The following is a 27869-nucleotide window of genomic DNA, read 5'->3' on the forward strand; positions in this document are numbered from 1 at the left end:
ACCCTTCCTCCAGGACACAAAGGAGGCATTGTATCAACCACAGGGGCTCTGCATCCAGAGATGAGGGCAAACCTTGCCATCAGGCATGCCAAAGACCTGCTCAGAAGATCCTGGCAGTGAGGCATGGCACACAGTCCGACCCTTCTAGCTCTCTCCTGCGCTGCCTGCCACCTCCTCAGCTTCCTCCAACAGCCTGCTCCGTTTTTCTTAACAGCAGAGCTTACCTGCTCGACTGGAAGAAACAGGGAACCAGCTCCCAGCCCGAACAGGCTCACCTGAAAGGCCTACAGGCAAAGGGGGTGCCCTGATACAACAACTCCCTACCACAGCCACCTTCCCCCCGGCCTAGCGAGGCCCGGGTGCCCTGGGGCCTGCTGGGGAGCCGTGCCCAGCAGCGAGGCTTCCAACACCGGTGGCTCCCCCGCAGGGCACACGCTGCTGGGGCCGTAGCGAGCCCCACGGCTCACCCGGCTCGAAGGTAAGCCGGGGAAGCGCGCGCGCACACCTCCTTCCCTCCCTCCGCCGGGGAAGGCCTCAGGACGTGCGCTGAGGCCGCCCCGCGCCGCAGAGGGCGGCCGGCGAGGCGCAGGCCCTCACCGGCGGCGGGGCGGGGCGCGGCCCCCCCCCCGCTCAGCGCGCAGGCGCAGCCTCCCAACCCGCGCGGCGTAAATAGCACCGCGGCTTTTATAGCGCCCCTTCCCGGCAGCCCCCGCGCTCGGCCGTGCCGATTGGCGGGCAGGCAGGCGGGGGCGCGCGCGCGGGCGCGCGAGCTGGAGGCGGGCGGGGCCGGGCGGGGCCGGGCGAGAGGGAGCGCAGCGCCGCGCCGCGTCGCGCCGGGCCGGTGAGCGCGCACGCCCCCGCCCCGCCCGTTTCCGTTCGCCGCTGCTCGAGCTCGGGCCTGTGGAGCAGGAAGCGGTGGGAGCGAGACCCAGCGCAGGCCGCAGGTACCGGGGGGGGGCTCTTCGCCGCCCGGGGAAGGGGGGACACGGTGGCTCGCCGGCTTTCCCCCCCCCCCCCCTCCCTTCGCGGCGCCGCCGTCGCTGCCGCTGCCGCCGGGTGGGGCCCGCCCGCCCCCGCCGGGAGCCCGCGCCGCGGCCTGCGGGCGGGGGCGGACGGGCCCGGCCGAGCCTCTCGCCGCCGCGTCCGGGCGGCATCGCGCGCACAAAAGGGGAGGGCGTGTGCGGCGGCCCGGCCGCCCCTCCGAGAGCCCCCAAGTTTCCGGGGCCGGTAACGGGGCCTTTTCCGGGCGGCGGGAGCGGGGGAGGGGCAGGCGGGCTGGGGCGCGGCCCCGGGGGCTCCCCCGCTGGAGCCGCCCGCGCCTCCCCCGGCCCTCGGCGGCGGGGACCCCGCTCCCGCCAGCTCCGCCGCGGGCGGCGCGGAGGCGGCGCTCGCACCCCCCCCCCCCTCCCCCCCCCCTCCCCCCGCTGTGGGGTGTGACACGAGTGGGCACCGGGCGGTGGGGGTGACCCGGCTGACTGGCAGCTTGTTGTGGTGACGTCACCCGGGCGCGCGGGAGGCGCCGCCACGCCGGAGCGCGGAGTCGGGCGGCGGGGGTGAGCCGGTCCCGGGGCCGGGCCGCGCCTGCGGGCGTGGGTCGCCCCCGAGCCGCCCGTGCGTCGCGCCGGCTGCGGGGGGCCGGGCCGGGGGCCTCAGCTCCTACGGGAACACTCCCCGGGGTTTGTTGGTGTCTAAACTTTTAGCTAGGGAAGAAAACGCCTTTCGGAGCGTTAACTGCAAACTTTTAATTTTGTGTTGTTTTTTTTTTTTTTAATTTTTTTTTTTTTTTTTTTTATTGCCGTAGCCAAAGCCGGTGCAGCCTCAGCAGGCGGAGGGCGCGCGGACAAGTGCGTAGCAAAGAGCTCGGTTTTGGTTTAAAACGCGCTGTTAGCGCGCTCGGCTTCGTGTGGCCCAGCAGCCTTACCTAAGACTGAAAATTACCCAGCTTAAAATTATATGCTACCTAAACCTTCTTTGGCAGGAGACCCATTTTTTTCAGGGGTGAGAGGTGCCTCGACACTACTTTAGTTGTGTTTGGGTCTAAAAAAAAAAAAAGAAAAAAAACAACCCCAAAAACTTATTATAGAGGTTTGTGGAGTTAAAGTTACTACAGAAAAAAACAAACCCAAAAACTTATTATAGAGGTTTACGGAGTTAAAGTTACTACAGAGACTCAGGGCAAAGTATTGTCCCCAGTCAAATGATGCCTCAACTACTTTGATATCCCTTTAAGTCCATCAAGTGTGTCTCTCTGAGGTGTCTGGAATAGGAGTTTGTTTGTTTTTAGTTGCTGCCTCATATCCAGCTTTTGTTTGGTATAGCTCACCTGTTTGTTGCAGAGAACCCTGCATGAGCAGTGGTTCCCACCTGCTCTTTCTATATCTGGTGCAGAATTCAGAGAAAACTAAATCTTAGACCTACCTAGGGAATGTTATGTTTGGTGGTCCCCACTCCCCCCCCCCCCGAGCTTAGACTAGGTAACAGTTCTGCTGTGTGTGTGACTTTAAAACAGTACAGTTCTTCTAAAAGCAAAGTTTTATAACACTCTTTATCTCAGAAATCCTGAAAATTAGTTTTACTTGTCCTAAATGTTTGTGACTCAAAGTATTAGATTCTCCAATGGCTTTATTTGGGGATTTTTTTCCTTTTTTTTTTTTTTTTCCAGTAGGGAAATATGAAGTCGTCCCTGCTCCCCCCCACCCCCAAAAAAAAAAAAGATTGTGAAAATATTTACTTTCTGTTGAAGGCTCTTCTAATGCATCTGTGTGCCCTCCTTCTGGTCTTACCCAGGTCTCCAGCCACACAGCACTAGCATTTCTGTTTCAAATATGCAGACTAATTCTTGCTCTGATTTGGACCAAGGCTGCATGTTTAAAAAAAGAAAAATTGCCATTAGCCTTATTTCATTTTAATTAGTTCACTGGAATGCTTGACAGCATATTCAGCATAAATGCTTGACATAAATTAATTTTAATGGGCGATTTGTATCATTTGACACTAGAATATGTGGGTTTTTTCTTTTAAATAATTTCTCAAGACATAAATGCACCTTCACACAAGGGGCAAAAGAAATTCAGTCAGAGAGCTAAGCCAAGCAACTCTTATGTTATCCCTCCTAGTTCACCAAACTCACACTCTGGCCGAGTGCCACAGCAATTGAGCGCCAGAGGCGGGGAGTTCTCTGCGCCAGGAATTGACAGTAAAAACATCCTAAATGATCTTAACTGCCACCAGGATGTAGGACTCGTGATGGCTCTTCAGATAAGCAGATTCCAAATAAAAACAATTTGATGGTTGGAGGGGCTTAGAAATATCATCTTCCCTCAGTTTTTTAATGGTAACTCTTGTTTTTCCTTCTTTTTACACTTCATCGTTTTCTCTCAATGTATTTACATTGCCCCAAACCCTGTTGGCTCATCTTTACACCATTTCTGTGGTCCACTCAGCCCTCGAAATTTCTGACCTTGACTACTACCTTCTCACTAGCCTATCGTATCTTCTCATTCAGTCTCTCAGTAACATTCCTGGCTGCTGTGATATTATAGGTTCTTTCCAAGTCTTCACTCGGGCACTATCTTTTACTTTTGATACTAAACTCTAATCTGGCTCATGTGTTATTCCACATCATTTAAACTCTCACATGTCGCTCTGTTGTCTTACGACTTGTCTTGAAATGCAGTTTAGCTGATGTGGAGGAAAAGTTTAATCAGTGAGTTTGAGGAAGTTAGCGTGCCGGTAAAGGCTAGCCAGCATGCCCTTTAAATATTAAATTGATCTGTGATGAGTCTGTCCTAGTAAACAAGTAATAAGGGTGAAACCCCATAATACAGAACAGTGCTGGGCAAAATAAATGCACCTGATGGCAAAATAAATGTACCTGATGGCAGCCTACCTTCATTCCCAGGGATACAGCTATGCAAATGCACGTGAATGCACATGAAATGCACTGAAAGCACGATGAAAATCCCCTGCTCCTTGCGTATTGGTGTGATTCCTCTCCTGCGACACTGGACACTGTATAAATAGCTAGGTAGCGAAGTAGAAAGAAGTAGTTGCATACTACTTTTGGGATCATCTCAAAAATAAGCACAAATATCCCAAAAGACTGTCTCCAGTACACTGGTTAAGTTGTCATTGCTTTAAGCCATTTTACACCACTGTTAGGTGTCCAGATGCCTTCTGGCCTTGATGTGATCTCTGTTCTCATCTCATTCTGAACTGTGAATGAACTGTGAACAAAATCTACCGGAAACCATAATTGCAGTTGATAGAACAACTCTGATTTGTCCGCCCTCTCTTCTGTCCTTTTCCTATCACCATGTTTTCACTTCAGAAGGGCATTTGAGGCAGTAAAAGAACTAAGATACCCATAGACCACCTTTTAATTAAGATATTTTGCCATCCACTGTGGCATACATGCAACTAACAGCCAGTCTTTCCTAAGTGATCATCTAATTAAAACGAATCAGAACAAGGTTCACTGTCTTTTCTCTGTCCGGCCTTCATGACCAAGGTCCCCAGTAGAAGGAACAGATGGAGAGTCACTAGTATACTGAGTAAAATTGGGTGGTACACCCACAATGAATATCAGGTCTGTCTTTCCTCAAGCTCTGACAGTTGCGGGCTTTTGTTTCCCTTTTTTTATTGTTGTTTCTAATCAGAAACGGGGCTGAATTCAATCTCTTTGCTCAGTTAATTAGTAGTGCTTTGCAACAATAAATAGTTCTGTCTCACCTGACCATGTACTGACTGATTGAACTGTCACATTTGGAGCAGATCTCTAGTGTGGATGTGTACAAAGTGATTCCGCTTCCCATCTCCACAGTTCTAAGGACGGTTGTATTTGTATGTGTCAGTGGTTTGAAAGAACTAGCAGCTCTCCAAGTACCAGTTATCTGTGTTTGCATTCTTTGCTAACGTTTCATTTTTCTTCTATTTTACACCTGGAGGCTCTTTGTTCTTCATCTTCTATCTGCTGTGTTGAAATTGCTTGAGATGAGAAGGCTGTCCTATGGTAGGATCTTGACTTGGTACTGACAAAGTGAACTAGCTCATTTTTTGAACCACAGTCCAAAAGCTGTTTGGAAAGGCTGGGTTCCATGTAAACCACAGCAGAACTAGGCTTCTGCGCTTGAAATTGAAAATGTTGTTGGGAAGATTTTAAATTATACTGTGGAATGTTGACAGATGAGAATGAGCATGCAGTTTGGGATAAAGAAAGTATTAGAAATAAGAATACAGCCTTCAGAAAGTTCAAGTCATGAAGTTGACCAGAAAAGTAAATAAGAACGTGAACTCCGGCAAGTCAAATGAAAAATATAGGGACCAGCCAGAAAGACTCAGAGCAACATCATATTAATAGCAAAAAAAAATTATTTTCCAAGTACATCAGAAGCAAGAAAGTTGGTGGAGTCTGGAGGGCCAATAGATAATGAAGAAGTGAAAGAAATATTTGATGATGAAGCCATCAGTAGAAAGTTAAATGACTTATGCGCATTCCTGTTTACTGTGGAGGAGTCCAAAGAGGTTCATATGCCAGAAATTCTCTTTATGGGGAACAGGACTTATTGGAAGATCTATCTCTGCTTGAAGTGTCAGCAAATACGTGTTTAGAGCAAAATGATAAATATAGTTACAAAATGCCAAGACCAGATGGTGCTTGCCCAAGGGTTCCGAAGGAAACTCAGGGATGAAATGACAGAATTATTAATTATGCTGTGTAACTTCTCACTTAATACCTTGAACCCAGAGAAGTAGAAGATGGCTTACAAGGTAGCAGTTCTTAAAGATAGTTCAGCAGGATATCACAGAATTCAATGCCTTTAAAAAACATATTCTTAAAAAAAAAAGTAAACAGATGGACTAACGACTTATGGTGGGAGAAGGTCAACACGGCTTTTGCAAAGCAAATGGTGCTGCTTAAATTTGCTGGAGTTTTGGAATGACTTGACAAGCACAGAGAAGGGAAGTTTGGGACAAGAGAAGAATAGGGATCGGTGTTGCACTTACACTGTTCAGCATACTCGTAAATGATCTGGTGAGAAAGGTTGAGTAGTAAGGGAAGAAAGGACAAGAGCTGACTAGGAAGAATTGTGGCTCAGCCTGCTGACACTGAATTACAGGCAGTAAAATGTCAAATTAAATTTGTTGCAGATAAATACAAAGTGTGTGTGTGGGGCAGGGAATCTTAGTCTGTTCATGCACCGATGGGGTGAAAGTTAATTATTGCCACTTAGGAAGAAGAGCTTGTCATAATTCTGTGAAAATGCGAGTTTAATGTTCAACAGTGATCATATGAGCATGTGTGAGGGGCTTTGGGGAAAGGAATAAAGAAGAAAACAGAGGATAGCATCATGGCTCTCAGGTCTTAGCACACTGACTACCGTGGTTTTGTGTGAAGGAAGATGGGCTTTGAGATACAGTGCAACTGGAAAAGTAAAGAAGAGGCTGAGAAGAATGATCAGGGATAAGGAATGGATTCCATGCAAGGGACGCTTAAAAAGATTTGAACCCTTCACCTTTGCAAAGACATGACTGGGCACAGTCTGGTCTAGATCAAAACCAATGGTGCCTCTCCCGCGGTCTGTACTGAGACCGCAGAATGCAGCACCACAAAGTGCTTTGAATGACAATGATTTACATGGCTTCAGAATCAAACAGACGAAATCACAAAAGAAAATGCTATCAAATGGGCTGTTGAGCGCAAAGTTTGAAAAAAACTAAGAATACCCCCAAGCTGGAAACTAAGAAAATACACTTGCAGAGGTATCAACGCATTTTCTCCTTCTTTTACTCTGTCTTGGTCATCTGGGATACCTGTGTGTGTCAGGCAGGGTGCTGGACTTGATGGGTGTTTGATCTGAACCAGTGCGATCTGAACAGATGTCTTGTGGTGGGAGAAAAGGAGGAACACAGGTGAGAGTGTCAGCTATGGATACAAAAATATGGTTGTCTGGAAGAGTTGGTGTTAGTTTCTCTTGTCTATATGTGCTTCTGCTGCCAGCTACGGGCACCTAAAGACAGCGGTCTTGCCCAAGCAGAACCTGCCTTGTTCAGCGTGTGGGCGCCCTGCGTTCTCTTTGACATGCTGGAGGTGTCTGGGCAGAGAGGATACCAAGAAAAAAAAAATCACAAATACAAAGCGTTTTGCAGATTGCACACAACTGGAAATCCACAGATCTACCATAATTACCTCAATATTAAGCCCTAATCTCATTTTGTGCAAAGTAATCTTGGGACTCGGTATTGCATAAGAGAAGTGCTCTTGTAAGTCATTGTACCTACAGATAACAAAGATCTAGTCAGTAGGGGCAAAGTAACAAGAACGTTAAGTGAGGGTGGAAGGACAGCAATGGCAGCCACAGGTCCTGAGGACAAAATACTGCTTTCTGCCCCCGTAGACCCAGTTTTGCCTTCAGCCTTGGAGAGGGACTTGTCATGGTAGAGTAAGGCAGGAGGAAATGCTGGAATTAGTGTTCTTCCCTGGGTTCCAAAATTGTGTTAATTTACTAATTATATAGGAATAGGGAGGTGAGCAGCATAGGGATGAACTTTGCAGATAGTCGAGAACAAAGAAAACTTGTAGACAAGGAGGACCTTGCTAAGTTTCGTGTTTGCAAAACAGGATGCAGGGTGACAATGTTAAGACAGAGTTTTGCTTGCACCTATTACTGTTTTAGTTTCTAATGATTTTGGCTTAAACAGGCTTAAAAAAGTTGTTACAGGAACCTCCTTTTGCGATATTTTTCCCCAATCAAGTGTTGAAAGCAAATTAAATAACCTGGCTTGGAAAGGAAATTAAGGCATCTGTTTTGTTTGCACTTAAACAAAGGGCAAGAAAGCCCTGCAGATGAAATAGGAGAAGAGTAGAAACTGAAAGTAGAAAATACAAAACAGAAGCTCAAAAGCATGAAGAGTAACTGGGAGGAAAAGGGGGCTCAAAGAGAAACTTATGACTGAGAAATCACGGATCTAAAAAGTTGAAATGTGGTTGAAATAACGAAGCCTCGCTATGTGCCCTGCTGGGAAGCCTGCCTGCCTTTGCTTTGAACCTGGCTCATCCCGTGCGCCCTTGTCCTTGTTTTAAAGACTGAACGCTCAGGCCCCAGCTTTTCTCACTGCTGCTTAGGATGTTAGAGAAGTGCTTGTAGTCATTTTCTTTCTTGGTTGCATGTCTTCCAGATTGTCCTTTTTCCAGTTCTGCCGTAGTCATTCTTCATATGGACGCTGTTCTATAGTTTAATCATCCGTGTTGCCCTGCTCTGAGTCATTTCCAGTTCCTTTATAGCTTTCTGACATGGGGAGGATCAGAACTGCGCACAGAGTCAAAAGATGCAGGCGTCCTTGTGGATTCCTACATCAGCTTAATGATTTCTGGTTTGTTCGTTTTTCCTACTTGTTTATACTGGAATTTTAAAATTTTTTTTTTAGGTCTTCAGAGTGTTGAGCTTGTATTTTAAAGGAATTAAGTATATAACCCTAAAATATTTGCTCTTGAGTAGCAGTGATCAGCTCCCAGTCCATCATTTCATGTAGGAAGTTGGATTGGTTTTTTACCTTGTATCATTTCACATTTATCTATTTCAAATTTTACTGCTTAGGCACAGAGTAGAGTCTGTTAAGGTTCTGAAATTCATCACAGTAAGCCCTTGCCTTTATTACCTGAACATTTTGGCATCATCAGTAAATTTTGTTGTATTGCTATTTTTCCTCACTTTTTCAAGTCATTTAGGAATATCAAGCTGTGCTGGTTCTACTGGTGGTCCTCTGTAGGAGCTGAGCATTTCTTTCTGTCTGGTTCCCTGTCTTTCACCGGTTATTTATCCGTAGGCAGGGAACTTCCCTGTAATCAGGTATTGGTTCTCTCTTTATTTAAAGAATCATAAAAAAAAGGTTGAATGGTATTGCATGCCTGATCTGACCAGACTTGGTAATTGACACCTCTGTTTTGATAGGTATCTCAGCTCTGAAGATTTCTGGCCTGAGAATGGAGGGGGTTTATATAATTTTTTTTTTTCCAAAAAGCTCTTTACATACTGCAGCAATTTAAATTTGATTTTGAAAGAATGCTAATATGCAGTAATAATAAGGAGAAGTAGGACAACCTTGATTATAATCCCATCAGACTAAGACATCAATCCCAGGTACAATAATGGAATAAGTAACAGAGTGTTCAGGAAAGAATTAAGGCAATGTCACTCAGCCTGGACTGGGGGAAATAGAAACAATTAGTGTTAATTGTTTCGGTTTGGTTCTTAAGTACAGGTGTTCATCTTAGCCTTCAGTTAGCACTTGACAGTAATTGCACGTCATTTTCAGTGCAAAACTAAGCCAGTACAAAATCGATATGGTTCGTATTAAATTTAGTAGAAAGAGGACAGCTTTACAAGGCAAGTGGAGACTCAACTGAATCTGTGTCTAGTGAGAACATGAAGGAGTCAGCTCTTGGGCTGTATTTCCTACCAATCACCTGGAAGAAACAAAATACCAGTATGAAGAAATTTGCAGAGGCCAAATAAATAGGAAGTGACAAATAAAACCTCATCGCTAATGCAGAAAACGTAACTAACTGCTGGAGCAAGAAGCATGGTAGGGGATTCTCTGTTATCACCTTTCTTAAAGTCAAGATAGTCCGCACTTGAGTTAACGCAAGGAGTGAAACGTACTTGGGAATGACCAAGCTGCTGCTTGTTTGCACTTGAAACGCAGCTCAGGGTGTGGTTCTCTGATACAGCGTGAGTGGATGTAACAGCACACCCTTGTCAAAATGGGGGCGTCCCTCTGGGCTCCAGCTCCTGGGACGTGTGTTGCAGCAGCCCTGGTGCCTTTGGGGCTGTGATGGACTATGTAGGATGGGAAGCTACACAGTGCTGTGCTGCTGGGCTTCCAAGGGCCCTCATCGTGGCTGAAGCACTTCACAGTGACACCTCTACCACTTTGTTACTCCTTATGCTAGGAGCAGCCAGCTGGTAGATCAGCAAGTTGCTACTGTCAAAGGTGTAAAGGTATCTAAAAAAACCAACCAACCAAAAAAACCCCAAAACCCCCAAAAACCCAACTCTATGCTAGGATGCTTCAGTCTGGAAGGTCTGTTATGTGAGCAGCAGAAAGAGGGTGAGTGAGTGAAACTGTTCGCTCTCTTTCCATTTCGGAGTTAGGAGGCAGTAAAAGAAACTAATAGGGACAATCTTGAATTTGAAGGAAGTGGCTTTACACACAATGTGTAATTAAGCTGTGGGAACTCCCTCCAACAGGATGTTGTGAGTGCTGGAAGTTTACATGGGTTCAAAGGGAATCTGGACAAGCTCATGGAAGAGAAATCTGTTTGAGGTTACCAAATTCATGGGAACCACATCTGACCCAAGAAGCTCCTGAGCTGAAATCGTTGGAGGCTGGAGAGCATGGAGGGGGAAGCTTCTCGTTCCTTTTTCCTCTTCTGCTTTTCTGTAGGAATCCACTCCTAAGCTGGTCCTGAATGCCAGGCGCTGAGGTGGAGAGACCTACGTCCCAAGCCAATGTACCCATTTTTATATGTGTGTAGACCTGTTGTGAAGGACGGTCTGTGAGTGTCTAGATGTAGGAAGTGTAACTTTAGGTGCAGGGACAAGTTGGTCCTTTGGTCAGTGTCTGTGCTGGACCTGCTTGTGGGACACAGTGCTGGGTGTAGAGGGTTGCTCAGGTCATGGCTTGGGTGGTTTAACAAAAGATAGTTTGTGTGTTCCTGAGAGTGTTTGATTGTGCTGAGGCATTATTCCTGTAAAGAACTGGCGGGACAGCAATGCAAAATATTTTGCTCTTTCCTCTGGCGGTTAGAAGTCAAGAAAATTTATTGGAATCAAAAGGAATTTTCTTCTCTGAGAGTCAGATGGATTGTATGTTATCTTACAGGATTTATACTGAAGAGGAAAGCAAGGGCAAAGGCTGTAATCTGATAGGATGAATCCAGCTTTGAGACTTCACATGATATCTCAGATTAGACGTACTATGTCCGCATGACACACAACGCGTATCTAGTACTGACTGCCGATTCAGGTTTCCTTAAAAACTTTGCACTGGCAGGCTTTATGCTGGATGAGGTATCTCCTGCCCTATCGCAGCCATCGTAGAGGCAGCATAAACAGCACACTGTGTGCTTAACTGAAATGCATTGTATATCCACGCCTATTAAACACCAATTTTGTACTTCTGGATAACTCTTAATGACTGTATAAAATTCATCAGTCATTAAGGGCTCACCAGGGTTGGCACTGAACCAGCGTTGTTAAGACCTAATGCAGTTAAGCCGACCCTGCTCCCAGTTCTGGTGATGTGGTACAAAGAGGCTTGAGCTGGTTATTTGTGGAGTTAGCTGAGACCTGGTGAGGTTTATTAGCTGGGGTTGTAAACACAGCTATACTGCTCCAAATTTAAAGCTGGCTCTGGAAATGTATAGCTATGTTTGCAAAGCACTTTTCCCAAACTAGTAAAACTTGCCAGACTTGAGCATGGTTAACACGCAGTCTGAATAAACTGTAGCAGAAAGCTGAACGCTCCGTTCACCCTGTCCGAGGACCTTCTGAAGGACCTATGTCCAGTGTTTTAATCCCATTGGATACTACACTGACCTTTTGTGTCATTTTTTCAATTGTACTTCCATCTTATAAGAGAAAATTTCTGTTTCACTGTGGATTACATTTAATATGCAACATCAGTAGCCTGCCCTGTGCTTTGCCAGCTTTGGGACTTTTTTCAAGTGTTAAATTTTATATGTAACCCTCCAAAAAAAAAACCCAGCAGATAGCTTTTTCTTACCAACTGCTCCCACGTAGGACCATAGTTGGAAATAGGTCTGTTTTGCAGTACTGTCAAACTGCTTTATGTGTTGGATGCTGCAAGAATATAAATATAGTTGTTTCCCAAAGGCCTTGTTAGCAATGCTTTAAATAATGTTGCTTATCAGTTTACGAATGCAAGTGTCCACAGGCAAATTTGCACAGAATTAAGTAAATTTCAGTTATTGAAATAAACTGCATTGATTGTCTCCTTTATAAATGGTGACTGCATTCATGTTTTTAGTGTTTGCATTCCAATGACTTGTAATTGAACTGTGTTTCTACCCCAGTAATACTTGATTTCAAATTGTATGTGGTACCAAATGAGCATGATCACTCTGAGCACGGAGTTCATCTGGCTTTACTTTCAGTGCAGCTGTACACATGAGTTCTATTCTGGATGTTTTCAGAAACAAAGACAATAAATAAGTGGTCACTTGCAGCATGTTTTGGTGTATGTAGTTCTTCCAGGATCTTTTAGGAACTCTGTAGCAGAAGCATGGGTTGTATTTAACTCCTTTATGTGATTGAATCACCTTTTTTCTTTTTTTTTATTTTTTTCTTACTTTTATTGCAGTCCCAAAACTGTTTGCTACCCATTTTGCAACTTCTGTAAGAGGTGAATTGGGGTCATAGTTTCCTTTACTTCACAACTATCGCTATTTAAGAGCACAGCGCATCCTGTATGGGTTATGTGGAAAAAAGATAGCATGATAGCACATACAGGCTTATGTATGCTCAAAGGAGCATACTTAAGGTAGCATGAATAGCATTTCAACAGCAAACTGCAATGTTTCTGATATTTGTTTATACATATTTTCACTAATGAAAAGCGTAGTGGAGAAAAAAAATTACAAACTGTATAGCTGCTGACATTTTCCATTGGGACTTCAACAGAGGAGAAGGTTGAGACTCTTGACTCCTGTTGGCAATTAAACAGCTGCGGGAATCCTGGGCTCTGCTCTAAAGGAGGGTGGACTTGAGCAGTTATATCCTTCTGCCATTCTTCTCCTGGACTGTTTGCCTTGCCCCCTCCCCATTCTCTGCTCGTGGACTTTGGGCCATTTCTCCCACCCCAAATGCTCTGTATTCAATCTCAGTTTCTTCACTGTCTGTATACAGCTGCTCTAAAAGCAGACCTGTTTGCTTTTGGGCTGATCTGCTTTCTGCTCCGAAATGTTTTGGTAGTTCTCAGTTTTGATGCCAGACCTTGCTAAACAGCCAGAAGAAAACTGTGGGCAAAAGCCTGCTCATCCATGTCCTCTTCATCGCTGGAGTCTTTGGGGGAAGCTCATTCCTCTTCCCCCTCAAACTAGAACAGAAGTTAGTCTATTCCAAGAGTAAATTCAGGTCCTGGTGCAGAGGCAGTTCTCCCCTGTGGTAGGTAGAGGGCAGGGCTTGACTGGTCGGGGTGGGGGACACTTGAGTAGGGCTGCATCTTCTGGTCCCTCAGCCTTGCTCTTGTTCCTCCTGCTGGCCCGGGGCAGGGCTGACTGAATGAAGGGGGAGATGAAGCAAGTGAAAAGAGTGCCAGGCTGTACTTTGCTCAGTTGCAAACTGTTTAAGTGCTGAGCGTGGAGGAGCCGGCAGCAAAGCAGTCTTTACAAGATTTCAAAACCCTCGCTTTCCAACATTTTGGTTTTAAGGACTTCAGCAAGATTAGGTGGGAAAGAATTTAAAGGATGTTTCCCCCTCAGGATCAGAAACATCATTAATGGTCCTGCTGAGTTGCTTCTGCTGAGTTCTCGCTAACATACACAGTAATCCAGATCTTTTTTTGGCAAAACTGTGCATTATACAAGGGATCTGCCCATATGGCATAGCAGGCAATATCAAGTTGGTAGTAGTTGATTGGTAATTGAAATTAACTCTAGTCGGGATACCTATGTGATGGTAAAGGGCTGTTTCTTCCACCTTATTACTTTTCCAGGATGATATCCAGAGTGAGACAGGCAAACCTGGCATGTTTGTTACCAGTTTATCCAACTTCAGAATGTCAACAGCGTGTCCACAGTCCTCACTCGTGCTGTGTGACCTTGGGATTTACATGAGAGGAGGTGCTGGAAATGTTGTTCCTTGGAAAAATAAATAGCGTGCTGAAAAGAGGCAAATTCCATTGCAGTAAACAATAATACTTGGGGGGAGTACATTTAAAACATGGAAAAAAGTATTTTCCCCATTTCTCATTCTTCTGGAGTGTTTGCTAGGTTCTCTTAACAAGCACGGCTTTATGCCGCATGAGTCTTGGAGCGTCACTGCACTTAGAAATAGCAGCCTCATGTAACAAGGATATTAGTGTGGCAACTCTCAGCAAACAGGAGCTCCTTGTGTTGTAACCTCCTGTGATGTTAGTGGGATTGAGTAAACGATGTCTAAACCTCTTGTAATACCTGTGAAAGGCACTGGCCTAGGTTGAGGAAATGTCATAATTGAATCTCTTCCATTTAGATGAGTCACTTGAGTCATGTTGTGAGAGTTTCCACTTTGAATCTAGCAGACTAGCTTATAAATACAAAGGTGGGAGGAGTGGTTCATTTAAGAGTAGGAAAAATTGCAGATCTGTCGTCTTGCTGCAGAAGATGGCACAGATCCCCCTAGAAGATCACTGCAGCCATTCTGTTACACTGATTGGGATAGAGTATTTCTTGCTCGATGTTCTGTGTGCATTGTCAGTGATGCTGTTCCAGCAACTTTCTGGATTCATTGGTCTCTCCCTGCTCTATGCATTGTGTAAAAAGATGAATGTGTAGTACTTGTGTTCATTTACAGTGAGGTAGTGGTAGCTTTGATTTGGTCTATTTGTAATACCCTCTTAGGTAGTTCATATAGTTTTTTTTTTTTACCTCTAAATGTAGACACATACTCACTGTACTGCAGCAGATACTAACTTGCATGTAACATAAGTACCGTACATCTTAAAAGAAACTTTTTAGGCTAGCAAAGTGCTTTCTGGTTCCTGTCAAAACATACTGCTGGTCCAAATTATCTATTTCCAGGCTTCAGAATACTTGATTAAGAAAACCAGAGGATGTTAAAACGCAGCAGAAAGACCCAACTGCTGTGAATGCTGTTAGTGTTGTCCTTGTGATATCCACCACTAAGATGTAGCTCCATCCTAAGAATTATTTTCCGTATTGTGCTATGGAGATGTTGCTTGTCTGAGTATTTGCCAGACCTGAAAATCCCTTATAGCTACCCACTGGATAGGAATGTATTTATTTTAACTAAAAATAATTAGCTAAAAGATGCTGATCTGTACACTGAATCCTCTAAATTAGATTATTACTGTAGATATGCTTAATGCATGGATTATGGGATGCTGAAAGATACAGTGGTTGAGGCTTTTTGTGAGCATCTTGGCAGGATCCTCTCGAAGTTGGTGATGAGGGAATTTTAATTACCTAGATGTTCGATGTACAAGGCAGAAGGGACTGTTCAGCAGGTTTGAGATGTCCTGGTGACCATCCTGCACATCAAAGACTGTGAGCAGGGGAGAGTCTCATGGGGTGGATCCTATGCAGTGGGAAGGAAGTGGTTGAGCATACACTGCTGAAGGGCACCCTGACTGACAGAGTAGTCTTCCACATTGGGTCCAAATAATGTCAACAGATCTCAGGAAAGATTCAGGCAGAGAGAGTTCTGTGATAGGCTTTTCTCAGGAAAGAGATATTGAGATCAAATGAAACTTCTGAAATAATTTTTTATATATATATATGTATAATTTTCAAGCTGTTTTTTTAGGGAAGGGCTTATAGAAAGCACTACATTAAATGATGATTTTCTTACAGAATTGTAGTTTTCTTGTAGACCTTAGGCATAAGTATGTAGAAGGCCAAAGCACAAAATGAGATTCACGTGTCAAGGAACACTTAAAAAAAAAAAAAAATCTAGAGTGGTGGAAGTATTTAGAAGAAGATAAAGGAAGAGTTGATCTGATAATCCACAGAAAAAGACAGTTATCCATAGGTGATGCCAAAAAGGTCACCTGCCCTAGGTGCTATTGCAGGTGACAGAGGTGATCAAGGGCCAAAGGCCCAGCCACTAGCACAGAAGGGAGAAGGAGGGAGAATACTGAGGAAGGACAGGTTATCCCATTCTGTCATCCACTGACTTTGTCTCCAGTGTGACCTAGATAACGATCTGGGAGTCATGATCATTAAACTTGCATCTGAGGCTATGATTAAGCTGGAGGACAAAACTAGAACTTGGAGGTAGAAAAAACATCAGTCAGAGGAAGGATAAATAGAAGCATGACAGTAGAGCATTTCAGCTATGCAAGTAGAGAGCAAGTTACTATGTAGCAGTCCTAACGAAAAAGATCTGGGAGTTATCATGAATTAAAAGCTGAATGTATCAACAGTGTTGTCTTCTGGGAAGAAAAAAAAAAAAAAAAAGACATACACTTCCAGTATGGTGTTTAAGCAACAGTATATCCTGGAAGATCAATAAAATAATCCTTCAGCTCTAGTTAATGTTGGTAAAGCCCTAGGTGAAATACTGGATTCAGCTTTTGGGCTCCATGCTTTGGTAAATTTGTGCCAATTGGACTGTGCCCAGAAGGGAGCAACAGGAAAGTCTAGAAAACATGATTTACAGAGAAGGCTTGAGTAAACTTGAATTGTTTTGCCTGAAGAGAAGACTAAATGAAGACGTGTATTCTCAACTGCACTAGGGAAAGGGAATAATCTATTCTCCTATGCCCCTGACAAATAAAGTAAACAGTAGTGAGCTTACATTACATCAGAGAAGGTTGAGGATACACATTGGGGGAAATTTTCTCATAGTAAATATTGTGGAGCACAGGAATAGATAGTCTCAGAGGTTTTGTAGGACTCAGCGTTACAGTTTTAAAGGGCATATTAGACAAAGCTGACAGTAGGTAGAACTTGCAAGTAGTTGGTCTTGACTTGGTACAGAGGACAGATGATTTCCAGTTCTGTAAAAATCAAATATTACCATTACTAGAAAGTATTCAAAACCATCTAAAACCACTGAAAGAAAACCTTTCTAAAGCTTGGATCATTTTAAACCTTCCACAAATGTAAAAATAACCCCAAATCCCTAAGGTAAATAACTTGAATGTGTGTACGTATATATTCACAAGGTGAAAGAAGCTCATTTTAGACATAGATTTGGATTACTTGAGCAGTTGTGTCTGACAAAGCTGTGCTCTACAAGTCCTTGAGCCCTTGCTCTTGATGGGCTGAAGTGGTCCTTCTCTGTTTGCACCTGGAGCAGAAGCACAGAACCTCTGTAATATCCACTGCTTCTTCACCTAATAGTACTAAAGGTTGCTTTTAAATGGTTAGTTTTACCTTTTTACTTAATTTTGTAAGGCAAGAGAAGAGGCACAAAGGATAAAACATTTTTGCTATGTCTTTTAATTCTCTTCTGTGCTTCTTCAAGCCCTTCTTCCCCTGCCAGCGGCCCTGGTCATCCTCATAGAGCTTTGTACTGGGATTGTCATGGTGAAAGTTAACTCACAGAGGTGCTCCCTCTGTGCTATTTTGGTTGTGAAGTGGTAGGTATTATGGTGGTGTTGCTGTTTGCTCCATTTCCAGGAAGCTTCACAGGATGACTAAGCAGCTTCCCCTGGGAGTGCCTTCATGTTATGGAGAAGAAAGTAGTTATGGTCTGTCCTCATTCCAGTCCCTTGTAGCCAGGTCCCTCCCTAAATCTCTGGCTTGTTCTGCAATGGTCACAAATAAATGCCTAGGGAAAAGAAGGAAGAGAGCAGGCACATACACAGTGCTTCCCAAAGTACTCTCTCAGCTTCAAAGTACTTTTACTGTGGGGATTTTCTAAGGCAGATGCCGTTTCTAACTCATGCAGGAAGCTTCTTCCATGTACTTGCCCAGTCTCCTTCAGGCCTGTATAAATTTCTTGTGTCCACAACATCCTCTTGTTGGAGTTCCTAAGGCCCACTGTCTTCCGGTGGGCTTGAAGCCTTTTCTACTATCTGTGTATCACCCCACTCGCATTCATTTGTGGAAAGTGATGATGAACAATTAATCCCTATCCATACTATTTGGGCCACTTGTGACTTTGTAGAAGTTTGCCAAATCCAACACAATCATCTCTTTCAGTCCCACCCTGACTCTAGGCGTTCACTAAACCTATTCAAGCTTTCATAACGTCTTTTTGAGGCCAAAGTTGCATGTGAGCAAGCCACGGATTTGTACGGTGGCTGTATCATTGTTCTGTTCCCTTCCTAGCAGTTTCTGCTGTTTCATTTTGTTCTTTTTGACTGTTACCAAGCTCATGTTTGCAGGAGCTTGATACTTGACCTGAGATCTTGCTCATGAATTGTAATCATCAGCTTAGAGCCTCATGTTGTGTGTTTGAAGTTTGGACAGTTTTTCTCCTGTGTGCATTATTAGATGTATATTTACAGTGAACTATCCGGAATAACTTCATATCATTAACAAACTGTCAGCTCGCTGTTCATACTGGTTTCTGTGTTGCCAATATCAATACATTGAACAGCAGAGACCTGTGTGGAGCACCACGGTAGTGTCTCCCTCTGTGTGTCCCCCTTTACTTAATGTAAGCTGATAGCAGGCAAAATAACCTGATAACAGTGATGTCCAGGAAAGCAGATTGAGGAGTGGGATGTATACTTCCAAAATCCTTTGCAGTGTGGTGGTTGTAATTCAAGGAACAGGCTGGTTACAGAGGAAGTGTAAAAGTAAGAAATTATGTCCAACGAGCATTCACTAATTAGCAGCATATATAGTAGTGGGCGGTCCCACCATAACCAAATGAAAGCAAAGTGCATCAGTGTCAAGCATACGAATGGTTGAGTGTACGTTGTATTTTATTAATGGAATTCTAGCGGTAATGATATGCGAATAATACGTCAAATAAACGTGAATAAAATTGATCACGATAAACGAATGAATATTTGGCAATATACCTTGAGATCCTTCTGTTGGTGCTCTGACGTGGCAGCAGAGTGCTCCTCAGTCCAGCTGACTTCCACACAGCTTCTGGCACTTTGTAGCTAAGACAACTCAGCATGACAAGAAAACGTTACTGCCCAAGAATTGAAGCATCATCTTATTTGATTACCTAAAAGACACTTTTCAGAAGGTGCTCTAGGACAGTGCTGCTTGGTCACTCGCTATCTCTGGACATTCCTATCTCAACCTTTAGAATAGGTAAAGAAATGCTAAACCAGGCTGGTCTCCTCTCCTTTCTACTATTTTTGCACCCAGTGGCTCACCAGTGTGTTGATGAGTCCTGGGGAATGTTTTTCTCAAAAGGATGGGAATTTGAACTCGTGTGATTCCAAATACCTGTCTGTGTCTCTAATGGACATGCAGACCCAATTTAAAAGTTCTTATTAATTGGAAACTTAGTGGTTGTTAATTATTAGCATCTCAGTTAAAAGCTGCAGTGGAAGAATTAATAAGTCGTCATTTTGTTTTTCAGCTATGGCAGCCATTCGAAAAAAGCTGGTTATAGTGGGTGATGGTGCCTGTGGAAAGACCTGTCTGCTGATTGTATTTAGCAAAGACCAGTTCCCTGAAGTGTATGTTCCCACCGTCTTTGAAAATTATGTAGCAGATATCGAAGTGGATGGAAAGCAGGTATGTGTACACTTCTGTAACAGTCAAAATGAATTTGCATTTATTCAGAATAATATGAAGATCTCTACACTTTGTTAATAAGTGGGTAGTACACATGCTTAGTGCTTATGTTGTAAATATATTTTTAAATATTAAGCATGTTCCTGTGGAGAACACATTGGCCTTGCTAGAACCTGCTCATATCCAGTATCTGTTTAACAACTGATTTCTAACCTTATACAAGTTGAGATTCTAAAAACCACACAGTTATTCCAAATAAAATGTTGCAGTAGGTGGGTGGGGATGGAGCAATTCAAAGACGTGCCTACATGCTGAGGACACTGGACTACTAGCCTTTGGAATTGCATAGTGGAGTCCCTGTTTTGATAGGGACCTGGTATTATGATTAACAAAGACTAGTTCCTGGAGAGAGTCTTTTCATACTCACCCCTGGCAATGTGCAGGATCCTCTTCAGAAGAGATCACCAACAGGCGTCAAAGGGATACGATTTTTGTAGTGTACATCAGCATCATCTGTCCTACTTGTCTGAAGGAACGCAATTCTTAGCAGCCAAGTGTACCCACAGCTCACTGAGCTTCATTTTCAGTTTGTACTTCAGTAAATTAATCATTAAAATACTTCATTTTAGTTTTAAATATTTTGAAAATCAGTTTTCAATCTGTGTGACCTCCGAGTCCTTTTGTTTGCCAAACAAGCAAACATGCCAGACACCTGCTGAATGCCAGATAAGTTGTCTTCTGCATTTATATCATGCAAGGTAGTGTGTGATGTGTAAAGTTGTCACTTTCCAGGATACTCCAGAAGCACACAAAGCAGAAACTTTGCACCTTGAAAGCTCAACTATTTTTAAACCCTTTTAGGCAGCCATGGCATATGTCTGTTTTGTTATCGTAACCACACAGAGCTGACCTCAGTGCCATGGGTCCTCATGTCAAGCATGTTTTTGATGCTGACAGTGCTGAGCTTCCCTGTCTTGCCCCTTGCTGCGACATGTGCCTTTGCTCTGGGTTCAGGTAGAGCCAGAACATCTTTCAGTCAATTCTAGTTGAGATGCAGTGACAGACTGATTGAAGCTGCTCAGTTTCGATCCTGATTTCAGCAAAAACTTTTTGAGCTACTTTTGGGCTTTATGTTAAGTTTGATTTCCTACTGTTACAGGCATGGATTATTTGTGGTTTTAGTCATGATAGTTCATGTTATTTGAGACAGCTTTTCTCTCCCGTGATATGAATGGGGGGGAAAAAAACCCCACTTTTAGACTAATATTAGAACATGTTTTCCTGCCAGGTGACAGTTTCTGCAGTTTCTATATTGTACCTTAGACTCTAAGGACTGTTGCTTAAAATATGTATGATATCAATTTCTCTCTCTTATCACCTAGTCAAACTTCCTCATTCCCTTCTGCCTGAATCTCTGCATCTCTAAATGGGTTGAACAGAGAGTCGTGCCCCATCAGCTGTATGCAGCTGGTATCTAAATAAAAAATTGCATGAGCAGCTTGAGCAGTGCATTTTCTGTTGTGGAAATGTCAGCTGAATTTTTTGTAACTAGAAGACATCTAAGCACTTTGTCTTCTGAAAACTTGATTACAAAAGTTTGTAGGAGAGCAGTGCTTAAGACTGTTCTGTTTGACAGCTGCTTACATCTGTCTTCCTAGAAAAGCATTACCAGAAATATTCAGAAGCCACGTGAAGACAAAACAGCGATGGTACGAGATGCTTTTTTTTTTTTTTTTTTTTTTTGGTAGAGCAAGGGAGCTGACTTCGGTGTCATGTGAGGGAAACCTCAACTGGCATCTCTGTAAAAAATATGAGCGTTTGCCACAAAATTCATGTTTGCAAATGCAGAGGTGACTCTGAGAGGAGTATTTCTGCCTGAAATACAGAAGAATTTTTTTGTATGTGCATGCTGCTAAGGCTTTGTATCTTCACAATTTAACCATACTGTTGTATTGCATGTTCAAGCTCACATTTGGGTTCCGGTTATCTGAGCTGCTGTGGATTTTTTTCCTGTCATTTTTGAATGTAAGAGCTTAAACAAGAAGAAACCCACTCCGTTGCAAAGGCAGATGCATCAGAGAATCTCAAGCAAGAGTGTATCTTAAGAGCTTGATTGTATTTTTTAAATTTCCTAGTTTAAAATTGGCTATTCCTTCTACAGTTTTAAACAATCCTATTGGGATGTTCTCCCATAGCTCTGCCATAAGTAGAAATATTGCAAATATTAGCTACTTTGTTCTTAGTAACAAGAAGCTTTACATGCAAATCAGCTTTATTTCAAAGCAAATTACAAGTGTAAATTTCTGCTGTGATGGAGTTTTAATGAATATGTGCTCAAGTAAGTATAATCTTGACATTTCTTAGTCACTACAGGTTCTAGCTGTAAATTTGAAGAGTCCACTTTCACTGAAAACTGGTATTTCTGGAATGCTTATCAGGAAGATTCCCAGCCCTTTGGAGCTGATTCCCTTTGATTCTTCTGTCTTTCTTTTCTGCTGGTAGCTTTTATGTCCCTTCAGAAAATTGACACTGGTCATGGATATAAAGAAGAGTCTCATAAGATGCAATAAACTGAATTTTGGAGTTATGGAATGTAAAATTTCTAATAGTTCTCCTGTCAAAACGGTTCGTCTTGTAGTCTCCTCCTTTTGAGTGATGTTAACTGAAATATTTTATCCACTTCTCTTGGGTTACTAGCTTCTGAACCAAAACTTCCCTGGTGATCTGGCTAACTGCCTTGATTTTTCTTCTGCAGGTTGAGTTGGCTTTGTGGGATACAGCAGGACAAGAAGACTATGATCGACTTAGACCGCTTTCTTATCCAGATACTGATGTTATACTTATGTGTTTTTCAATTGATAGTCCTGATAGTTTAGGTAAGTAGATCACTGACTGAATCGGAACTACATCTCTGTGTCACTGTATTCCCCTTGGAAATGGTGCTGTAAAATATATCTTCATGGGTCGTAATGACTGAGAGCATTCCTGGTTTCAAAATTCATACTAGTTTGAATGTATAGTTTTCAGACAGTAAGATCTTAAAGGAACCTGTATTCTTCAACAATGCTGAGTGGCATTTTGTAAGCCTCAGCAGCACACTGTGTTTACCCAGGGCTCTGCTGCATAATTTGAGCAACACTTAGCAGGGAGGCAGCTCCCTGGCCTAGATCAGCACCCCCAACATGGCAATGTTGTCTGGTGGGCCAAGGCAGCATGCTGGTGTGCTCGTCCCTTGGGAGGTGCTGCCTTGGTGACCCCAAGCAAGCAGGAAGGCTGTAGCTGCACTCTGCTACATCTGGGAGCCCTGTGAGTATATAAGGTGTCTACTGAGTGGCATGGCCCACCTAAAGTTTAATTTTATTTTACTTTCTTTTTTTTAAATTTCTCCTTGAAAATTGCAGGTTCTCCTTTCTATGTAAATGGGAAAGCTAGCTCTCACTAGCTTTTTTATCCCTTCTACCACCCTCACCCCCTCCTTTTATTCAAGGGTGATCAGCTTGAAACACTCTGAGTTATTAAACCCAAATAGCCTGGGTTTTTTTACGCTCTGCCTGGTGGGTGAAAAACATAAGCTAGAACCACACTGGAGCAGGGGCTTGTACTGAAAGGGGGGTGGCTCTCTCACTAGTGGAAATGATCAGAGGCTGGAGGTTTATAGTCTCCTGGTCTGCTTTCCAGTGACTGACATCTGCTTGTGATGGAAAAAAAGAGTTGCCTGATTTATGATTTCTGAGCTCCAAAAACATATGTTTCAAAAATCTGTGTATTAGGTAGGCACCTCTTCTGTGTGGAGTCCAAGACTGCAATCTTCGCTGGTTGATTTCTAAATCTGATGGGTAGATATCGATGTATTTGATCTTACAAATGTGGTTTTGAAGGAGGGTAAGGAGCAGGAGATAGAGATGCTCTTATTTCTAAGACTCAATGTCTCTGTAACTTTGATTTTTCGCATTTTAAAATGGTAATTACTCCATCCATCCAGTGTAGTCTCCTAAACAAATACATCCTGGTAGCACTTTCTTAAACAAGTGAATTTCTGTAAAAGTTCCCTTATCTACTTCTCACCAGTGGGATTTACTCTCTAGTGGCTATTTGTGATGTTTCGTATTGGAATGTAGATAAGTTAAGGTAGATCTTCAGGCACATCGATTCTGTGTATATGACGAGCTGTACTCTGACAAGAACCGTCTGTACAGTGACTGACTGGTACTTGCTTGTAACTGGTCAAAATTAGGTCCATGCATTGGGCAGCTCCTAGCCAGGAAAAGTGAGAGACCCCTCTGCTTTGTCTGTTAATGACAGGTGTCAAATTATTTTAACTAGTGCTCATAAATGGGATACCAGTTCTCTCTTAAATGTATTAAACCACTGAATCCTTTGGAGTTTTCTACTGCCAGGTAATCACGGGCTTTTTTACTATACCTCTGATCTATCTTACGGATGAATGTGCCTCCCAGAGTTGTGTCTTAGGAATAAACAAGAATGAGACAAAAAGGGATCCAGGAAGCACAGTAATGCAGTTAATGGAAGGATTAGTCCTGAATGCAGCTACCGCAATAGTTGAAAAATATCATTCCTGCCACAGTTCACAGAAGGTTTGAGTAAATGAGCAAACGAAATATTCTTTAAGATGTTACAGCAGCATTACGGTCTGACTGGGGTAATGTTTAATAGCCGTTCAGTCTCATTTCTTGCCTTGCCTCCGAAGGGTAGCAGCCGTTGAACAGGCAGTTGGGTATGTGAAAGTGTCTTTTTAGAAAAATCAATGCCATCTTGATATCTGGGAAATCCTGCTCTCTCTCTTCATCACTTCCACCTGATCCTGTGTTTAGAGATGTCTTTCATTGTCTTTGTCTCTCTCCAAAACAATTTGAGGTTCAGTTGGCAGCAGTGCTGCGGTCATGCCTGGTGTGGCTGTAAACAGCAACATACAAGGCTTGGAAACAAGATGGGGTACTGAACCCTGGAGGCAGGGGAAGGGGTGTTTAATTTAGTCAAGTCTGATCCTGGCCATTTTTTCCTCCCTCTTCTCCCTTCCTGCTCGCCAGTATCAGGGCACCCGCGTCCCTGGGAGCAGTGGACTGCCAGATGGCTCTTCAGGTGTGCAGCATCTAGAGGCTGGCACCCTCTGAGCACTCCAGGTGCAGCTGCAGAATTGCTGTTTTGGCTGTAGTGCAAAAACTGGCTTCAAAATGCTTGTCTAAGTTGTTCTTTCAAGCCAGAAAACAATGCCATAATAGTTAATGTATCTTCAGAAGCTGAATGGAATTTTGTGAAGATAAAAAGCCTGCAGGTACATCCACTGGTGAATCTCGGATGTCTAAGAGCTTCTGAAAGCAAAGCCGAATGTTTTGGGCTGTTCAACACTTTCAGCTGTATAGAATTTATCAATGTTTTACTTTCAGAAGCCCTCAAGTCTTCCATTTGCAGCTCCATTTAAAAAAAGGTCATGTAGGGAAGTTATGTTAGGAGGAAAAAGTTTCTTGTATATGAGCGCAAATTCATTTGCCGCAGATAGGGAGAAATGGCAAATCTGCAAATGACTTACACAAAGTCTTTGTTTCTGTGCATCTGTAATTAGTGTATAGAACAACATTTCTGCTACAACTAATGGGAGAGTTTGGAGTGTATGTTTGATGTTGGTTTTTAAAAGAAAGAAGTGATATAAAAACTTATGCTTCAGGGTTGTGCCCATCTTTAGCTTCTAGAGATAAATAAAATGTTTCTCTTGAAGGAAAATATTCCGTAACTCGCTACTTCAGAATTCCGCATACTGTTCTTTGAAGTACCTTACGCTAACCCTTGTCAAGTAGCTACTGAGAGATGTAGAGACGCCCAGAGTTTAGGTGTCCTTCAGCCTTAAAATTACCATAGACAGGCTTGTCTTTTTTGGTAATACCAGAACAGGTCTATTTGCTTTGCAAATGAAGGGTAGAAAAAAGGGCATCAGTTTGGATTAGCAAGCTAAAACCACTCAGGCAGCAGGTAGCTTTAAAATAAAACTGTTGCTGGAAGTGGGTTGTAGTACAGTCATACTTTTTTTTTTTTTTTTTTTTTTTTTTTTTTTTTTTCAGAAAACATCCCAGAGAAGTGGACCCCAGAGGTGAAGCATTTCTGCCCCAACGTGCCTATCATCTTGGTAGGAAACAAGAAGGACCTGAGGAATGACGAGCACACAAGACGAGAGCTGGCCAAAATGAAGCAGGCAGGTTCCTTTCTGATAGTCTCACAATAAACGATGAAAGTGTATGGTGGTTGCACCAGAGCATTAAATGGGCATCTGCAGCTTGCTGCCAGCTTCCTATGGGCTGCATAATGAGCACTTACCCATGACAGAAACCAGAAAGTATATATTACCTTTAATTGAGTGTTTCTTTTTTCATATTTGGAGATTTAATTTTTAGAAAAAGGCGTTCTCAACAATGAAAATGGCTGTGTTGAGTTACTAACAGTCAGCTGCTCTCCATGCTGGAGAGCTGAATCCCTGAGGTAGAAAGGAATTAATTAGGAGACATCAACACATCAAGCGCGCACACACTCAAGTTGTTCTTTATTTTGTATGTTCAGGATGTGAAAGGAAGCAGTTTTATTGGCAGGTGTTTTGAGGTGATAACCACAGGTGCTGTAGTTCATTTCTGAGGCTATTGCTAAGTTTCATTTTCAGATAATGTCTGAAACCCCTAGCTTGGGTGTGGGACTGCAGATATTCTGCTCTGTCCTGGAATTTTTGTTCCTATTGCATAATTGTTTTTATACAAAGACCGAGGCATTAATTTTGGGATTTGTTTCTAGGCTTTTGTTACAATTGTGGCAAAGAGTTGCGTAAATGTTTCCTCTGAAATAGGCAATCTTTTGCTCAAGTTTCAAAGGGTCTTGCGGCCTTTAAGGTCAGAGGTGTTAGAAAACCGATTGTGTCCTCAAGCGTTGGCACAGTATGCAAATATACACCCTGTCTGTGTAATCCAGGCTGAGGTGCACGCTGCATCTTGAGAAAATAAGCAAATTTGATTTTAAATCTGCCTTTATTATTTAAAGGATCGCTCTCAGGGGAGCAATTAATTATTAATTAACCAATTAATTATGTGCATTTACTCCAGAAATTCCTTTGCCTTTGTTGGGAAGCTGGGTGGGAAGGGGAAGACAGGTGCGCATCGGTGTGGCTTTGGATTGCTCTCACCTGTTCCTTCTGTGCTGTTACAGGAGCCTGTCAAACCTGAAGAAGGAAGAGATATGGCAAACCGCATTGGTGCATTTGGGTATATGGAGTGTTCGGCAAAGACCAAAGACGGTGTGAGGGAGGTTTTTGAAATGGCCACTAGAGCTGCTTTGCAAGCCCGGCGTGGCAAGAAAAAGTCCGGGTGCCTTCTCTTATAAAGTGTGGCCAGAGGAAGATGGCCAAAGCAGCACCCTGCACTTGAGTAATTTTGAAGTGCTGTTTATTAATCTTAGTGTATGATTATTGGCCTTTTTCATTATCTATAATTTACTTAAGAGATTTAAAAATCGAGTCATCTTGCTACCAGTATTTAGAAGCCAACCATGATTTTTATAACAATCTGCATCAAATTCATCTGTGCACCCAAGGTTAACCTCAACATTCCTCTAACAAACCTTTTCTGCACTCACAGGATATGTCAGGCGCTAATTGAAGACAATTCTCTATCTTCTTTCTTCTCTCTAGAAAGAGAAAAAGCTGTCAACACAGAGGATTGGTCTGTAACTACTTTATAACTAACGTCCTATTCTAATTGAGTACAACAGTTACATGGCTGTATGTGGAATCAAGTGTAGCTTCAGTGCTATCACATTTAGGAAGATCTGATTTTCATGGCTCAGTGGTGTAAAACGTTAGTTTGAAAATGTGATCACTCTGAAATGACCAAGTCCCATTCAGCTAAGGAAAAGTGAGGGTTCTGTGGTTTCATGTTAGTTACCTTTTAGTTACTGTGTAATTAGTGCCAGTTTAAATGTATGTTACCAAAAATAAATCTATTTACCCCAGCTTAGATGTAGTATTTTTTGTATAATTGGATTTCCTAATACTGTTACTTGTAACTTCTGCGTTAAGGTGTTCTGGGTTTTTTAAGAAACTGTATTTGAAAATAAAGTCCGATGGAAAGCAGCTGATCCTCTTCCCCTGTTCATTTGTAAGAGTCTGACCCATTTGAATGATTTGAGTGGTCTGCACACCCAAGAGGAGTTTTCCGTGACATGCCGTAGGGATGAGAAAAGACAGCCTGCTCACACTCAAAGCTTCTGAACTGTTCAGTTGCCTTAAGTTCATTGCTGGACCCAGTTTCAAAACTAAAAAAAAAAAAAAAGAAACTTTTTGTGTAAGTTTGGTTACCATGTAGTGATCAGACTCCTAACCTGTGAACTTCTTGCTGTTCTGCAGCCAATTAAACTCTTTCTGTATTTTCATTTTTTCCAACAACTAATAGAATAAAGGCAGTTTTCTAAGCTCCCTGTA

General features: G+C 43.0%; 1 protein-coding gene across 1 annotated transcript; it reads left to right on the forward strand.

The window, feature by feature from the left end:
• Window positions 1–869: 869 nt before the first annotated feature.
• On the forward strand, window positions 870–27869 carry RHOA (ras homolog family member A). The gene is made up of 5 exons (XM_075714534.1): window positions 870–944; window positions 19242–19399; window positions 22155–22275; window positions 25474–25604; window positions 26600–27869. Exons 2-5 carry the CDS (start codon window positions 19244–19246, stop codon window positions 26771–26773), a joined length of 582 nt encoding a protein of 193 aa, XP_075570649.1. The 5' UTR covers window positions 870–944; window positions 19242–19243; the 3' UTR covers window positions 26774–27869.

Source organism: Pelecanus crispus, chromosome 7 (assembly GCF_030463565.1).
Source record: "Pelecanus crispus isolate bPelCri1 chromosome 7, bPelCri1.pri, whole genome shotgun sequence".
NCBI classification, from domain to species: Eukaryota; Metazoa; Chordata; class Aves; order Pelecaniformes; family Pelecanidae; genus Pelecanus; species Pelecanus crispus.

Bases quoted from the DNA above. Each gene is read 5' to 3' on its own strand.
- RHOA (XM_075714534.1), top strand. From the start codon at position 19,244: ATGGCAGCCATTCGAAAAAAGCTGGTTATAGTGGGTGATGGTGCCTGT. The intron at 22,276-25,473 runs GTAAGTAGATCA...TTTTTTTTTCAG, and splicing joins TGATAGTCCTGATAGTTTAG to AAAACATCCCAGAGAAGTGG. The intron at 25,605-26,599 runs GCAGGTTCCTTT...GTGCTGTTACAG, and splicing joins AGCTGGCCAAAATGAAGCAG to GAGCCTGTCAAACCTGAAGA.